This window comes from Lacerta agilis, chromosome 15 (assembly GCF_009819535.1).
Source record: "Lacerta agilis isolate rLacAgi1 chromosome 15, rLacAgi1.pri, whole genome shotgun sequence".
NCBI lineage: Eukaryota > Metazoa > Chordata > Lepidosauria > Squamata > Lacertidae > Lacerta > Lacerta agilis.
In genome coordinates, this window is record NC_046326.1 from 1181083 (window position 1) to 1198459 (window position 17377).

General features: G+C 42.7%; 1 protein-coding gene across 2 annotated transcripts in view; it reads left to right on the top strand.

The window, feature by feature from the left end:
- The window catches only part of BMP1 (bone morphogenetic protein 1), a 155839-nt gene that overhangs the window by 59017 nt on the left and 79445 nt on the right, over nt 1-17377 (top strand). For both annotated transcript variants that reach the window (XM_033171950.1, XM_033171949.1), the window contains exon 2: nt 14530-14643. In XM_033171950.1, the coding sequence (XP_033027841.1) occupies nt 14530-14643 (114 nt within the window). The remainder of the gene's footprint in view (nt 1-14529; nt 14644-17377) is intronic.

Below are 17377 nucleotides of genomic sequence, written 5' to 3' on the forward strand. Positions count from 1 at the left end.
CACACTGTAGAAGGTTGCTTCACAATCTGGCAGCACATCAGACAAGGTGTACCTCTGCCGAGTGACAACAACTTCAGCAAATGGGCTGGTCTGGGCAGAACAAGGCACTGTTTCAGGAAGCCTGGGGTCCCAAGCAGGTCAGGAACAATATGGCAAGTTCATTAGATGCTTCCTTGCTGTGGGTTATGATGCACTTTCTAGTCACTGTTGTGGTCCTATTTCACAGGATGCAGACATCAGTATTTTTCCATCCTGCTGTAGCCTTATCCACTCTGTCCCCATCCTTACTTGACCATGTTCAGATCTTCTGCTCTGGTAAACTCAGGGATAGCTGTGTTAGTCTGCTGCTGCAAACACACAAAAAAGAGCCTTTTGGCAAGTATAATCTGGCTGTGTTTGTACCTAATGCTAAAACATGGTTTAGTGCTACATGTACAAGCTGGAATAAACCCAAGCAGAACCTCAGGCTCTTGACTTCTTCGTCACCGCCTCTGACACAGCCAGAAGAAGGATTTTGCCAGAATTATTGTTAATTTCCCCTCATCTCCGCTTGTAGTGAGTGGTGTGATCTTAGTTTGTCACAAACTCTGGTCAGTTGCAAAGCAAACCAGTTTCAAACCTTGGGTTATGAAGCTGGCTTGACTGACTTGCCAGAGTTGTGATAAATCAGTCACTAATTAGCACACAGTGACAAGGGGGGGGGGGGTTACAATGTCAAGCGTGCAGTTTAGGGATTCTGGGAACTGTTGTCTAGTCTCTCTCCCCCCCCCCCAGCTACTTGCAGCTTATTGGTGACTTTTGCCTTTCTCATGACACACTTTCCCCTCCTTTAATAGTCTCTCTTTTAACTTCAATGGATCCCTTTTTTCAGATAATTAAGGAGTTCTTTTCATTATGAAAAAAAAATCAACCTTCTGTGAATCTTCTCATTCTTTTGCCACATAAGTATGACTAAGCAATTATGCTTCCCATATTGCTTCTTTTGGGAACAGGAAGTTTTCCCAAAGTCTCCTCTTTAATTTAGCTTATCTCTCCACTGAGCTTACGACTGCTTTGAAGTCTGTTAAGCAAGGGGCCTGCTCACATATGCAGCAGCCCTGCCAAACTGGCTACAGGCAAATGTTCTCAGGCTCACTGTCAAAGCTGGGCATGACCTGTGGGCAACTACCTCACTGCAAACTTGGAGTAAGCTTTCCGAGGGCTCCAATAACTGCCACCACCCCCATCTGGATCCAGGTGAGAAGACAAGGATAGAGACATCTCAGGGGGGGCTATACCTTCACTCATTCCTCTGTCCAAATGTGGTCCTCAGCTATGCCATGTCAGTTCTCCGTTGGCTCTATTGTGCTTTTTAATTCCAGGTTAGTGAAAGGGAAATCTGCTATTACCTCAGCTTTACTCCTGGATGATCACACTGGCTTGTTTTGAACCACCGAGTTTGCATGGATACTGTGAGAGAGGGAATGTTTTTATCTTTCTGAGTTGGGCCCACCAAGTTTACTTGGTGGTGCAGCAGCACAGGCCCAGCGAGCAGCCATTGCCGGTTGTCTCCCTTGCCCGTGGTCCTGGTCTGCAGTCTACTGGGTTTGGATGCCTGCATGTGAAGTTTCATATCCAGGTCAAGATAGGGATTTTGCTACTGTACTACCTACCCTGCTTTCTAACAGTTTCCGTGTCTGAACTGACAGAGGTAGTCTCTGGCAGCATTTGAGTCCCCCAGCTTTGTTGTTCTGGGTGACTTCAGTCTTCATGTGAAAGATATCCTTCTTGGAGCAACTTGGGACTTCATGGCCTTAATGGCAACTCAAGCAGTATCTGGACCTTCTCATTGTGCAGGACATTTGCTTCACCTCGCCTTTTGCTTTGGGCATGGTGGGGAGCTCAATGTAAGGTTGTCATGGTCAGACCATTGCCTGATAAAGTTAGGTTCTGGTCAGCTGTCCACCTCTACAGGATTGGGGTGCCAATTAAGGGAAATCTGCCCCTGGAGACTGATGAATTCAAAGAGATTCCTGATGGCTCGGGTATTTCCCAACTGCCATGGCCTGGCAGTTCCACCAGTGCTCTGGCCAGTCTGTGGAACACAGAAATGACTCTTGCAATTGGCACAATAAGTCCTAAGCACTCTTTCCCCTCTGGTGGAACCATGAGCACACCCACCCACCCATGGTTTATTGAGGACCTAGAAGCTATGAAAGGAGAGGGAGAAAGGCTACAATGATAGTGGAGGAGGATTTGGACTGAGTGACGGAACACAGTTAAGAGTTCATTATTGAAAGTATTCTGTGGCAATGATGGTGACAAAGACTGCTTAATTGCTGTATCTGCTCAGTGATATACAGCAGAGCTATTTTATGTTGTGAAGGATCTTTTTAACTTCATGGTCATCGAAAAGAGTTATATGAGGCCACAGAAACTTGCTTTGCCAAACACTTTGTTTGCAAAGCTCGCTGCAGATAAAATAACTTGAATCTGCCCTGACCTGGGCTGTTGTTTGTCCATAGAGGCTCCATAGGAAAATAGGGTATAGGTTTGTCCTTTTTTTACTGGATACCTTTCAGCTTGTTGGCCCTGAGGAAGTGGACAAAACCTTTGGAGAAGTACGTTCAATGACCTGTGGTCTTGATCTTTGCCCGTCCTGGCTGATAAAATCAATAGTCAGGCTTATGCGCACAGCCTCGCTTAGAGAGGTCTTCATACCCTCTGTCTTAAGAGGCAATGATATGGCCTGTTTTCTTTGCATCCCTCAGACTTTTCTAACTATCTTTTTTTTAAAATATATATATATTTATTGCATTTTTAAACAACAACAACAACAAACAAACAAACAAAACACAACAATTTCACAATCCATCACATTGCTATTTTCCATTGTGAGGGGACTTCCCTCAGTCCCCCTCTCTGAGCTACATTGTCCAATTATCTCCTATAGCAGGTTCCTCTTCTCAAATCTTAAATTTTAATAAAAAGAAAATCAGTCAACTCTGTCCAAAAATTAAATCATATATAAATATCCTGTATACCTGAAGGAGTGTCTCCACCCCCATCGTTCAGCCCGGACACTGAGATCCAGCACCGAGGGCCTTCTGGCGGTTCCCTCACTGTGAGAAGCAAAGCTACAGGGAATCAGGCAGAGGGCCTTCTCGGTAGTGGCGCCCGCCCTGTGGAACGCCCTCCCATCACAGGTCAAGGAGATAAACAACTACCTGTCATTTAGAAAATACCTGACGGCAGCCCTGTTTAGGGAAGTTTTTAATCTGTGACTTTGTATTGTATTTTAATATTTGTTGGAGGCCGCCCAGAGTGGCCTGGGAGACCCAGCCAGATGGGCGGGGTATAAATAAATTATTATTATTATTATTATTATTATTATTATTATTATTATTATTATTATTAACCAAAAACCTATCTGAACTTCCATAAGGATACATTATATATTACAATACTTCATAGAATCATACAATCAGAGACCACAAGGGCCATCCAGTCCAACCCCCTGCCAAGCAGGAAACACCATCAAAGCATTCCTGACAGATGGCTGTCAAGCCTCTGCTTAAAGACCTCCAAAGAAGGAGACTCCACCACACTCCTTGGTAGCAAATTCCACTGCCGAACAGCTCTCACTGTCAGGAAGTTCTTCCTAATGTTTAGGTGGAATCTTCTTTCTTGTAGTTTGAATCCATTGCCCCGTGTCCGCTTCTCTGGAGCAGCAGAAAACAACCTTTCACCCTCCTCTATATGACATCCTTTTATATATTTGAACATGGCTATCATATCACCCCTTAACCTTCTCTTCTCCAGGCTAAAGATACCCAGCTCCCTAAGCCGTTCCTCATAAGGCATCGTTTCCAGGCCTTTGACCATTTTGGTTGCCCTCTTCTGGACACGTTCCAGCTTGTCAGTATCCTTCTTGAACTGTGTGCCCAGAACTCGACACAGTATTCCAGGTGAGGTCTGACCAGAGCAGAATATAGTGGTACTATTGCCTCCCTTGATCTAGACGCTATACTCCTATTGATGCAGCCCAGAATTGCATTGGCTTTTTTAGCTGCTGCATCACACTGTTGACTCATGTCAAGTTTGTGGTCTACCAAGACTCCTAGATCCTTTTCACATATACTGCTCTCAAGCCAGGTGTCACCCATCCTGTATTTGTGCCTTTCATTTTTTTTGCCCAAGTGTAGTGCTTTGCATTTCTCCCTGTTAAAATTCATCTTGTTTGCTCTGGCCCAGTTCTCTAATCTGTCAAGGTCATTTTGAAGTGTGATCCTGTCCTCTGCCACCCCTCCTAATTTGGTGTCATCTGCAAACTTGATCAGGATGCCCTCAAGCCCATCATCCAAGTCATTGATGAAGATGTTGAATAAAACTGAGCCCAAGACAGAACCCTGTGGCACCCCACTAGTCACATCTCTCCAGGATGAAGAGGAGCCATTGATGAGCACCCTTTGGGTTCGATCAGTCAGCCAGTTACAAATCCACTGAATGGTAGCATTGTCTAGCCCACATTTTACCAGCTTGTTTACAAGAATATCATGGGGCACCTTGTCAAAGGCCTTGCTGAAATCAAGATAGGCTATATCCACAGCATTCCCTTCATCTACCAGACTTGTAATTCTGTCAAAAAATGAGATCAGGTTAGTCTGACATGACTTATTTTTCAGAAACCCATGCTGACTTTTAGTTATCACAGCGTTCCTTTCTAGGTGCTCACAGACCGTTTGCTTAATGATCTGCTCTAGAATCTTTCCTGGTATTGATGTCAGGCTGACTGGGCGGTAATTGTTTGGGTCCTTCTTCAGATACTCTCTAAATCAGTGTTTTTCAACCTTTTTTGGGCAAAGGCACACTTGTTTCATGAAAAAATTCACGAGGCACACCACCATTAGAAAATGTTTAAAAAAAAATTAACTCTGTGCCTATATTGACTATATATAAAGTAATTCTCTTGAATAGGAATCAAATAAACACAAAGAAAGTATTTTATAATTACTTTATTAGGAAATAGTAAGTAAACAGAAATATGGAAAATTATAAAATACTTTATTCAGTGCGCAACCAGGGCCTGTTTGGCTGAACACAAAGCTGATATTCTGGCTGGAATTTTTCCCACGGCACACCAGGCAACATCTCGCGGCACACTAGTGTGCCACGGAACAGTGGTTGAAAAACACTGCTCTAAATTTCTGCCAGTCATCTTTCACCTTCTCCTCTTTCTGGTCGCGGATCCTTCTAGTCATCTCAGCAAGTTCCATGTATTCAAACATCTTTACCTGCGTCATTTATCGTAGGCATCTCTTGCGTTTTCCATTGTTTGGCTATTAATAACCTAGCTGCTGTTGTGGCGTACAAAAAGAATGTATAATCTTTCTTTGGGATCTCATCTCCTACAATTCCAAGCAAAAAGACTTCTGGCTTTTTAATAAAGGTATTTTTAAACACCTTTTTCAGTTTGTTATAATTTCCCCCCCAGAAGTCTTTTATCTTGGGGCAAGTCCACCACATGTGGTAAAAGGTACCTTCTTTCTCCTTACATTTCCAACACTTATTATCAGATAAATGATGCATTTTTGCCAATTTCACCAGTGTTAAATACCATCTATACATCATTTTCAGTATATTCTCTTTCAATAGATTACAAGCAGTAAATTTCATACCTTTTTTCCACACAGACTTGTCTAACTCTCACTCCATGTCTAATACCATTTGGGGAGTGTGCATGGGCCACAGTGATGGAAACGATTATCCATTCCAGTTTGGATTCTGGCCTGCTCTGGCCACTCTGTGATCTGTGCTGGTAGATGGTAGGGGAAGTGTCACCCTGTTCATTTGATACCATAGACAAAGGTGTCCTTCTGGGTCATGTTGAAGGGGTGGGAACTGGGGGCACGGTGTTGAACCGTCCATTCATTCCTGAGAGAGAGGCTCTAGAAAGTGTTCTGGGGGGACTGTTGGTTTTCTCAATGGTCTTTCCCAGTGGAGTTTCACAAGGCTCCATCTTGTCCCCCACTCTCTTCTGGAGAGGTCATCTAGAAATTTGGGTTCTAAGAAGGCAGTTGAAAGGCTAAACCGCTGTTTGATAGCTGCAAAGGACTGGCTGGGGTGCAGTACACTGGAACTTAATCCAGCCAACATGGAAGGATCATTGGTAGGTGGACCATGTGACTCAGAGGTGTGTTTGTAGCCAGTTGTGGATGGGGTTGCACTCCTCTTGAAAGATCAGGCACTGTACCTCGTTTGGGAGTACTCCTTTTTTTGGCACTCCTGTTGGATATGCAGGCGGCTTCAATGGCAAAGGGTGTCTTTTTCCAGCTTTGGTTGGTACACTGTCTACAGCCCCTCCTGACAACAGCAGACCTAGATTAATACGTTCTATGTGAGGCAGCCCTTGAAAAGTGTTTGGGAGCTTTGTTTAGCCAATATTCTGCAGCCAGATTGCTGAGGGTCATAAGGTATTTTGATTTTTTAACTCCAGCTTTACATTATTTTCGTTTGCTCCCTATTAGATTTCAGGCTCATTTCAAGGTGGTCTTTACCTTTAGATGGCACCTTAAGAGCTGGCATCTTCTCTATGTTCCTTTGCAAGAAGGAGCTGGGGTCCTGCTCCAAATCCCTCAACCTCAAGAGGCAAGGCTGGGGTCAGACAGGGGTAGGGTAAAGTGGGGCACGTTGAGCCATGGGGCACATTGATCCTTTCCATTTTAAAACCATACTTTAGCTTTTATACAAAGTTTGTGGCAACACAACAACAACAACAGTGATACTACATACTGTCATTGGGTTTGGGTTTGGGTTTTCAAAGAAGTTTTTTTAAAAAATCCAGATTTGTTAAATTAGGTAAGCTTTAGTAATTTTTTTAATATGTATTGTGAACCATGTAGCTCTAAAAGTTGTAAAGGTAGCTGAAATATGTTTTTATTTATGTGATCATAGTTAACATAGCTGCAGTATGTACTAAAATATTTGTCATGGCTGCCAGCCTGTTTTGCGTAAAATAGATTTATGTCTGAAATGGTGATGTGGGGCACATTGATCCAATTGGGAATGGGGTACATTGAGCATGGATCAATGTACCCCATAGAAAATATCATTCATAGTTTATTAGCTTTTGTGTTATATTCTGTTAGTTTACACTTCTTCAAATGTTTAAATTAATAAATTTATATGAGACATCAAAGTGATGGAGACATTGAAGCAGGAAAGGCTGTGTCAAAAATTATGAAAGAAAAGTTGAATGCGAACCAGCTGCTTGAAAGTGACTTGACTGATTTTGAAACCTTTTCTAAAGATGAACTAGAGGAAGAAGAAAATATAGAATTCAACATGACTGATGTGAAAGAGGGAAACTTTCTTATTGTGAAGATTTTAGGAAAAACCACAATTTCCCATTATGTTGCTGAAGTTACCGGAACTGATGAATATGGGGACTTCATTGTAAAATTTCTAAAACGTGTTCTGTCCAAAGTGAATGACCAGCCCAAGTTCACTCCCTCTTCTGAACCAGAAGCTTTGATTCCTTTTGAGGATATTGTAAAATTGTTGCCTAAACCACTCTGCTTCGGAGGAACTGCTCGTGTTTCTAAGATGGTAACATTTCCATGTTCACTTAATGAGTACAAGTTGAAGTGATGCTGACTCTTAAGAACTTTGAGATATTTTTGAAACTCTTTTGGAAGTTTATACTGTGTAGTAAAAATGCCTTCTTTGCTCTTAAATTGGAATGGCTCAATGTGCCCCAAATGAAGGATCAATGCGCCCCACTACTGGGGCACATTGATCCATTATTTTGAAAAACTTAAATGTGATTTTTTTGTCATTTTATTCCATCAAATGTGAAACATTAACCCTTTGATTTTGTTTGGAATAGTACCTAATAAATATTAAATGCAAAGGTTTTCTGTTATGTGCATTATTTTGAGGTGTGTAGAGCTTAAAGTAAAAAATGGCTCAACGTGCCCCACTTTCCCCTACTTCTCCTTTGCAATATTGCTTCAGGCTCTTGGTTAATTATGTAATTCTTGCTTGCTCAGTTCTGTGTTACTTTTGGGCTGCTGAAATTTGTTAAACAGGTTAGATACTGTAATTTTATTTCCACGTATCTTCAGGTTTTTGTTTTTATTCCAGTTTTAATACTGTTTGTTAGCTACCTTGAGTCTCCTTGGCGAAATAAGTTATTAAATAATCAAGCCTATTTTATATGGTCTGACCATCCTGTTGTATGAAAAATAACACTCCAGTAGTGCTCTTGCACAGCTCCTGTTAATTTTAGTGCGCTTGCTCAACAGAACCCCCAGGAGACGCGTCCCCTGAGTTAATCAGGGGGACTGGATGTGTCTTGAGCCCAGCCTGACCCTGTTCAACAGCCAGGTCTTTCCAACCTGGAAGCAGATGTGTTTGAGAGTTAGAGAGTGTGATTCAGATGCATTCTGTCTTTAATGTGCTCTGCAGTGGGAATTGCAGTGTCAAATAGGCATCTCATACAACTTCCTGGGCATGGAGGAAATAAGCCTAGGTGCTAAAAAGGATTTTTAAGATGCCTTTTAAAATGTCCTTCCAGAAGGTGATAGGTGGCTGTTGAGATATGGTTACAAAAGTGGAGCTAATAAGGACGAACCTGCTTGTACACTCTTTGCATTTGGCAATTCTGTTATTTGCCCCACATGTCGGAATAAGGTGCCACCCTTTTGTCACAGGGGGCCGTCACTCCAGGGGTCACCAAGCTGGGTCAGAAAAGGAGAGGGAAGGTCCTGGAGATGCTGAGTGGAAGCTCTGCTGCTTCCAACAAATTACTATGAATTTGGGATGCAATTGGTCCATTTTGGGAGCTGGGCACCAAGAGGCCTCTTTCTGCTTGCTTTCACTCACTGACTGTAGTTGTTTCCATTCTGTGCGCCAAGGATCCTCATGTGTCACATTCCAGGATTGCTTCGCCACATAGCCTTTATTCCCATTGTATGATTTTGCTCTATGCAAACTTCTGGCTGGTGGTTGTCTCTTTGTTCCCTCAAGGAACTTTTAAATGGCAAAGCAAATGCAGAGTCTGCTGATCAGCCCAGGGATGCTTGTGTGGAGACATGGCATGCTGTTTCGATATACACTTCTAACACATAGAACACGACACACTCCTTCGTTCATTATGGCATCTGCGCACCACCCTCTTTGGATTAGGTCTTAGAGATTCCTTTCATGCATCTGTCTGCATGGGCGCTATGTTTGGGAATCTCTTATTAGGTAAAATTCTTTGAAAGAGAAAATTAGCAGAATAAATCATGCAAACATGTTTTTGCAGATATTAAATATTTTATGTATCCAGATTTGAAACCAGCAGCTGGCAGCCCCAGCTGGATTAGTTAAGGAGTCCTGTTTCACCCTCAGTTGCCAAGGGAGAGTTGAGAGGTTTTAAGTGTAGGGAATGGCACCTGTGAGCATCAGGCTCACCAGCAGCCTAGCCTCCTCCTGTGGGTCTTGGGCTCAGGCAAAGCTTAGACTTCTGAGATTGGCCCACCAGAATTACACAGACATGCTTCAAGTCTTAAAATGACACAACTTGTAGATTGGGGGCGGGGAGACAAGCAAATGGGAACATGTGTTATTTTAATTACAGAATTCAATGTTGCTGATTGCAGAATGTGGACCTTTGCATACACACTCTGAACTTTGAGTCCTCTGGTATTAATTGCCTAGAGTGGGGAAGTGTCCCTGCATTGGGCTATGGGAGGAGGGAACTGAGTCCAGGTTCTCTCCCAGGGAGCAGTGCTTGTTATCCGTTTCTTTCAGCTAGACCATATGGTTTTGATTCTTTGTGTGGCAAATGAATAGGAGGTTATTTGAGTATCCCTTGGCTGTATGAGCTCAGATTGGCTCAGCAGCATGTGTGTGCAGAGAGAAAAATAGGAGGGTGTACAGTGGTACCTCAGGTTACAGACGCTTCAGGTTACAGACTCCGCTAACCCAGAAATAACGCTTCAGGTTAAGAACTTTGCTTCAGGATAAGAACAGAAATCGTGTTCTTGCGGCGCAGCAGCAGCAGGAGGTCCCATTAGCTAAAGTGGTGCTTCAGGTTAAGAACAGTTTCAGGTTAAGAACGGACCTCCGGAACGAATTAAGTACGTAACCAGAGGTACCACTGTAATAGAAAGGAAATTTGCAAAAGAAGTTCAAGGTTAAAACAATTTGTGTAGTAATTAAAAAAAAAACATCTCTAAGACATGCAGCAGTCTTTCTGGGAGCCAGATGTTCAAACATTGCAGCTGCCAGCAGAGCTGATGGGGGAACTCTGACACTCTCAGTCAGGGCAGCTGCTTCCCCTTCGCGCATTGTGCTCTCATATAAAGGCAGATGAGAAGGGTGGGAATATGGGCATTCTTTCGAAGGTGTAGCTTTGCTGAAGTGAAAGTTTTATTCCTCACCTCATCCTCAGGTTTGGAAGAACCAAGCTCTCATAAGGAGAGAGCAAATATTACCCCTAGATTAGCTACTCCACCCAACCAACCACCCTGGTTTGGTTTTCTGATGATAAAGCCAATTCATCACAGTCTTTGAGATGAAACCCCTACATAAAGAGACCTTGAGCTATATTGTCTACATTCCTTGCATCCCTGATGATATTGCTCAAGGATAGCATTCATTATCTGGAATGTCTACATTGGGGGGGGGGGAACTAAAGAAAATATCAGCATTGATTTTTATTTTTGAAAAGCACTTTGGGTTGTGGAAATAAGATTTAGAAGTTGTTGGCAGGCCATTGTGCAGTCACAGAAACCTGAAACTGAAGCTTCACTGCTCTGCAGAGCCTGAAATTACATTGGTTGTCATGATGAAGGAGGAGGAGGACAGGGGGAGTGTAAATTTAATAATTATCCTGAATTTCTCTGCAGCATTTGATAATGGTATGAAAGGGCAGGTTGAGAATTGGTGGCATGGGGCTGTAGCATTTATATTTTCCAGTGGTCTGTCTTATTAGAGGCATCTTAATATGGAGGTGGTAGGGGATAATGCAAATCTGGTCAATGTGTTCTGTAGCAAGTGGTCTTAATCTACGGCAGAGCTTTCCAAACTGTGTGTCACAGCACATTAGTGCATTGCCTGCAGTGTGTAGGTGTGCCATGCAAACGTTCCTCCCAGGGCTGGAAAGGGGTTAGTTTAACCTCCGGTTTGCTAGTAAACTGAATTACTGTTTCACAAAATGATTCATGTTTAAAAAGTATGTCACCAACATGAAAAGTTTGGAAAGCTTTGATCTAGGGAGAAGTGAGTTCAGATACCTGCTCAGGTTGCAGGGTTGTTGCGACAGTACAAGGTACATGTCTGCTGCCCTGAATTTCTTTGAAAAGGGCAAGACACAAATGATTGGATGGCTTAGTTATCCATTGGAAAACCAACCTACCAGAGCAGTTTAAAATAAAGCTAGAACAATTCTTAAGCAACAAGTGTGCCTTCATTCAGGGGAAAGGCCTGGACTTTGGTCAAGATCCCAACACTATAGACCCCTCCCCAAACATACAGGACTTAAACTATATCCCTTAAAGCAAGTCTCTGAAATAAATACTAAAGGAATAATAATAATAAAATTACCTAATGTGACATATAGTAGTGTGGTTTCCTTGAAGATGCAGGACACAAGATCATGGTTTCATCCTTTTTTATATGAGAACTATTCACTGGACAGAGAGGAGTCGTAATTGATACGTACAATATACCTGGATTTCAGTAAAGCATTTTATACCATACAACATTAATGTTACTATTTAAACAGGGAAACGAGATCCAGGCCCTACAGAAACTAACTAAAGGTAAAATGACAAGAGTATTGTGCTATAAGCATGTTTTAATTTCATAAAGAATTAACTAATTTCAGTTCAGTAGGGACTGGTCCCAGGACTACTTTATTTACATTTTAGCAAACAGTCTGTGGGCGGAAGTAGAAGTGTGTTGATGAAATCTGGAAACACAAAGTTTAGAAAATACTTTAATACAATAAAGATCTAGGAATTCTGCAAGGAAAAGCAGATGACCTCATGAACTAGAGTCATAGAAATGGAATGAAATGGAATAGTATAAATTGTAAGGTCATGCATCTGGGGATTAATAATGCATTTTTTTCTTACTGGTTGGAGACTGCTGGGCTGGGAGCAGCAAAGGAGGAATGAGATCTGCAGATCCTGGTTGATCACAGGGTGCCAGAGCCACAAATGTGATACAGCTGCAAAAAGCCAGTTCAGTTAATGAAAGCTTTTGGTGCTCTTCTTTTGAAGCTGTATCACATTTCTATTAATGGGCTGAATATATTATTAATACGCGGCTTAGGACCCTCATACCTAAGGGACCGCTTCTCCTGGTATGTCCTGGGTACGACCTTAAGGTCCTCAAATAATAATTTGTTGGAGGTCCCAAGCCATAAGGATGCTAGGTTGGCTTCAACTAGGGCCAGGACCTTCTCAGTACTGGCCCCGACTTGGTGGAACGGTCTGTCACAAGAGACCAGGGCCCTGCGGGATTTGGCATCTTTCCGCAGGGCCTGCAAGACGGAGCTGTTCCACCTGGCCTTTGGGTTGGTTTCAGTTTAACCCTGATGTTTCATTCTTTTGGTGTGATTGCTGGGCTACTTAAAAATGAGGCTGCAGTACAAATTAAATTTAAAATTGTATTTTAATCTGTATTTTAATGAATTGTTTTATGTTTTTGTTGTGATTTTATTGGTGTTAGCTGCCCTGAGCCCGGTTTGGTGGGGAAGGGCCAGGTATAAATAAAAAAATATTATTATTATTATTATTATTATTATTATTATTATTATACATTTCTTCAGGCTTTATTTTGGAATTCTCTTATCCAAAAGTAGCATAGAGAGTTATTAGATGCTGCTTCAAGCAAAAGACAGAAACAGGTTGCAACATTCGTGGACTTTGGAAGGGTCCTGGGGGAATTAAAGTCTGACCAGTTTACAGCTGTTTCATTCTGCTCCTGACTTGTTTGCACTGCTCAGTGTGCATGCTAGTAGGTGCTTCCTGTTGTCTTTTATCAGTGTTGGTTTGTTACAATTTGCTGCCAAGATGATTGTATATCAAACATCCTTATTTACTAAGAAAAAGAAAGTGAGGTACATTTTACCATATGTGGTAGACTTGCAGAGTAGCTAAGGGATTTTGGGAGATGATACATAATGAAATGAAATGGGGTTTTTTTTTTTGAAGAAGAAGAAGACTCTCCCCAAAAGACCAGAAGCTTTTCTTTTAGAGATAACTGGATCAGATGGACCAAAGAATCAAAGGAATTTGTTTCTATATGCAACTACGGCAGCGAGAGTACTATGCCCCCAAATGGCAGGAGGATGCAGTATCTATGAAAGGGAATGGAAATTGATGGAATATGCTGAATTAGCAAGTTTTAAAAGTAAAATCAGAGAACAAGACGAAGTCTTCAAGGCTGGGTTTTTGGCGAGGTGCTCTTCAGTGGGCTTCTGGTGTTTTCTGCAAGTCTGATATATTGAAAAATTTCAATCTCAACAAATTAAACAAATTGGCTGTTCCCATGCTGACAATGGAGCTCAGGTTTCTGGAATTGAGGGAGGGTGGAGAAGTACTAGCTGAGGGGACACACAGCACAAATACACCCCATTGAACATTGAGCACTAGTGTGAATGTGAAACAGTGAGAAAGTGTTCAGTTGAAAGTGCTTGTGTGGTTGAATGTGCACAAAAGTGCAAATGAAAAGAACAGACCTTCAACATAGATGAACTATACAAATTACTGGTAAGACAATCAACCCCTTTCTAATGGCTATTTGGCACAGAACTGCTCTTGCACCAAAGAGCTGTATTAAAAATAAAAGTTGCCCTTGCAGGTACAGGAGGGAGGAAAGGAAGAGACAGCCTTTCATGCAAGTGTGATTTGGAACAACACACTCCTTTTTTAATTTTGTGTTTTTTGTGTATGTCTGGTATACTGGAAACTTGTATTTCGATTTTTTAAAAAAGTTAAAGGTGCACAGCCACAACAGACCTCATGCTTCCAATGATACACTATATATAGGGCAGGTTTGTGCAAATCTGGGATCATAGAATTGTAGAGTTGGAAGGGACCATGAGAGTCATCTAGTCCAGCCCCCTGCAGTGCAAGAAATCTTTTGCCCAACATGGACCTTGAACCCACAACCCTGAGATTAAGAGTCGCATGCTCTATTGACTGAGCTATCCCAGATCTGTGAAATCCATCAGCACATTAACAGTCCAGTGTGTACATAACCTCAGTTACACTAGAAAAAGAAACTCAAAAACACATTTTCTTTGGCTCAATAAACTGTTTCTAATGTGTATTTGAGGTCTTTTGCTTCCTACCTCCCAATACTGGTCCCCTCCCCCTCCCCCTTCCCCTTGGTGACCATGGTGTTTCTCACACAAATCACATGCAAAGCCGGCGAATGTGTCCTGCTTTCCCATCCATTAAAAAAACAAACACCATACCTTCAAAGTCTAAACAAAGCAATCAGAACTGAACTTCTTCCTCACCAGTTCTCTCTCTCCGCCCCCCACAGCTGCCTTTATAGGAGACATTGCCTTGGACGAAGAAGACCTCAAGATGTTCCAGGTGGATCGGGTTGTGGATCTCACACAGCACACCATTGAGAGAACTGCCACTAACTCCTCAGGTACAGTTGCACATCTCCATACAACAAGGACTCAGACAATGCACACACAGAGACAAACCTGTGACTTCCGTGTTTCTGGTAGCAAATGAGCAGACTTATTGTACTGGAACTTGGATAGCATGTCTTGACACACGGCCAGGGGTGGAATCTGATTCTCAGTACTGGTTTGGATTATCCATCACTTCTACAGTTTCTCTTCAGTTCTCATTTTGTAGTTTTTAGCTATTCTCAGTCTGGTTCTTTAGCTTTTCAAAAATAATAGTAATGTTTACGGTCATTATAACGGTTTCAGAACTGACTGAAAACTGTGAACTGGTAATTGCCCATTAAAGTAGGCATCTTGCCTCAGGGTTACTGACTGTTGAAGTGAGGAAGAGGAAGTGATGGACCCCCACCTCCCACCTACATGATGATGATGATGATGATGCCCTGCCTATCTGGCTGGGTTTTCCCAGCCACTCTGGGCAGCTTACACCCACCAGTTACTGTCAATTATCGTCAGCTAGCTTGCATATTAGGGACGTGGGTGGCGCTGTGGTCTAACCCACTGAGCCTCTTGGGCTTGCCAATCAGAAGGTTGGCGGTTCGAATCCCTGCGGCTGGGTGAGCTCCCGTTGCTCGGTCCCTGCTCCTGCCAACCTAGTAGTTTGAAAGCACGTCAAAGTGCAAGTAGATAAATAGGTAAACAGTGTTTCCGTGCGCTGCTCTGGTTCGCCAGAAGCGGCTTAGTCATGCTGGGCACATGACCCGGATGCTGTACGGCGGCTCCCTCGGCCAGTAAAGCGAGATGAGCGCTGCAACCCTAGAGTCATCTGCAACTGGACCTAACGGTCAGGGGTCCCTTTACCTTTACCTTGCATATTAACATTTTATATTGTTAAGCAAAGGAGTGACCCATCACACTCTCCAAAACCCATTGCAAATTGTTACAGGGCATATTGTTCATGGTGTGCCTAACATTCCCCTTCCCAACACCCATGCAGGGAACTCTGGCACATTTCCAGCACTGATCTATCAACACACGTTATGCCTTCACATCTGTTTAGGCCATATGGTCCCTATGAGTCTTATTGAAAGCAACAAATATATGCGCAACGGTCCCAGCCGCTTCTACAAAAGAGACCCCAAAGTGGCATAGAGTGTCCTACATGTTGACCCATTAGTAGGCTGCCCTACTGTGTGCATAAAACAGCTGCTTGGTAGGATAACCATATAGGCCTAGCAGGGCCTGGATTAACCCTGTTTATTTGTATTTCAAATTTAACCAGAATTTCTAGATATAGCAGAATTGTAACTGAACTGGACTCTGCAATTTTCATTACGCAGAATTGTAACTGAACTGGACTGTGCAATTTTCATTACGCAGATTATTTCTGAACCATCGTGAAAGAATTTCTAAAGTTTTCTATAGTCTCACCACATGTATTTCAAAAATGTATCTGCTACACTTGCAACAGGTGAGTTGCACAGGATGGAAAATATGGTTTTGTTTTTGTTGCGTTAAAACCCATTTTGCAAATGGTATCTAATTCATTTTCTTTTGGGGACAGTTCAGAAAAAAAACTTTGCTGCTTTATTCTGCTGATTGTGCAAAGTAGCCCTTTTTCTAGAAGGCAGAAGTCAGGAGGCCTTTCCTGTGAATTCAGTAGTTGACAGCTGGGATTTGCTTTGTGATGCTCCATTTCTAAACCTGATTTCTGTTTCTTCCATTCTGTAGACTCATTTTGTGAAGTTTTCACTGTAGTCTTAGCTAAAAGATTTCCAAAATGAGACAATGGAGATGAGGAAAGTCAGTGCAGCAAAGATAAACCAAGTGTTATAGGATTGCATTATATTCATCATGCTTCTGTTGAAAGTCAAGGGTCAGGAGACCACTGTTAGCTCAGCTGCTGTTACTTTGGGAGAGCCTGGAAGAGGCTGCAGCCGGCCTGGCTGAGGTCCATGGATAATATTGACAGGATCCAGGTTCATCAGGCACAGGACAAAGGTAACTGGGTTCACATGGGCCTGCTTCTCAGCCATCCTCAAGAACACCCATGGAACTGTCTACATTTCTTTAGCAGAGAGGGAATGATTGGAAGATTTATTACCCTGGGTGGTTTTTTAAATGAAATCTCCTTGGCAGTGACATTTGTTTAACTGTGGGATAATCTCCTCAAGAGAAAGGGATGAAAGACTGGAGTATGTTATATAGGCTGCAACATTATTTAATTCCAACTAAATTGCCCACTAAAAACATAGGATATTCAGGTATTGGGGTTTGTTTTTAAGTCCCCAGAATTTTGGAATGTATCTGAAGAAAGTGCCCAGAGTTTCAGCCAAATCTGGCACACCTGGATTTTGTTATTTGACTTGGAATGTTGGTTGGTAACTCACTATTTTGTCCTCATTTGGGAGGACCAAAATGTGACCTCGAGGCCTCCGTGGGCATTGTGTCCTTTCTGGTGCAGATTGGGCCCTCCCCATCACCCAGCCCCACTTTTCATGGCAAAGGGGCAGTGAAAAGGACCTGGTTCGTGTTGTGAGGTGTGCAGGGAGGCCTTGGGTACTCCTTGCTCATGTGTGGCATGTACAAAGCCTAGCTTTGACTTTCTCCTTGTCAGATCACTGGGCCCTCCTCCCTGGGCCTTTGAGGTAGTGGTGTAGTGGTTAAGAGCGGCAGACTCGTAATCTGGGGAACCGGGTTCGTGTCCCCGCTCCTCCACATGCAGCTGCTGGGTGACCTTGGGCTAGT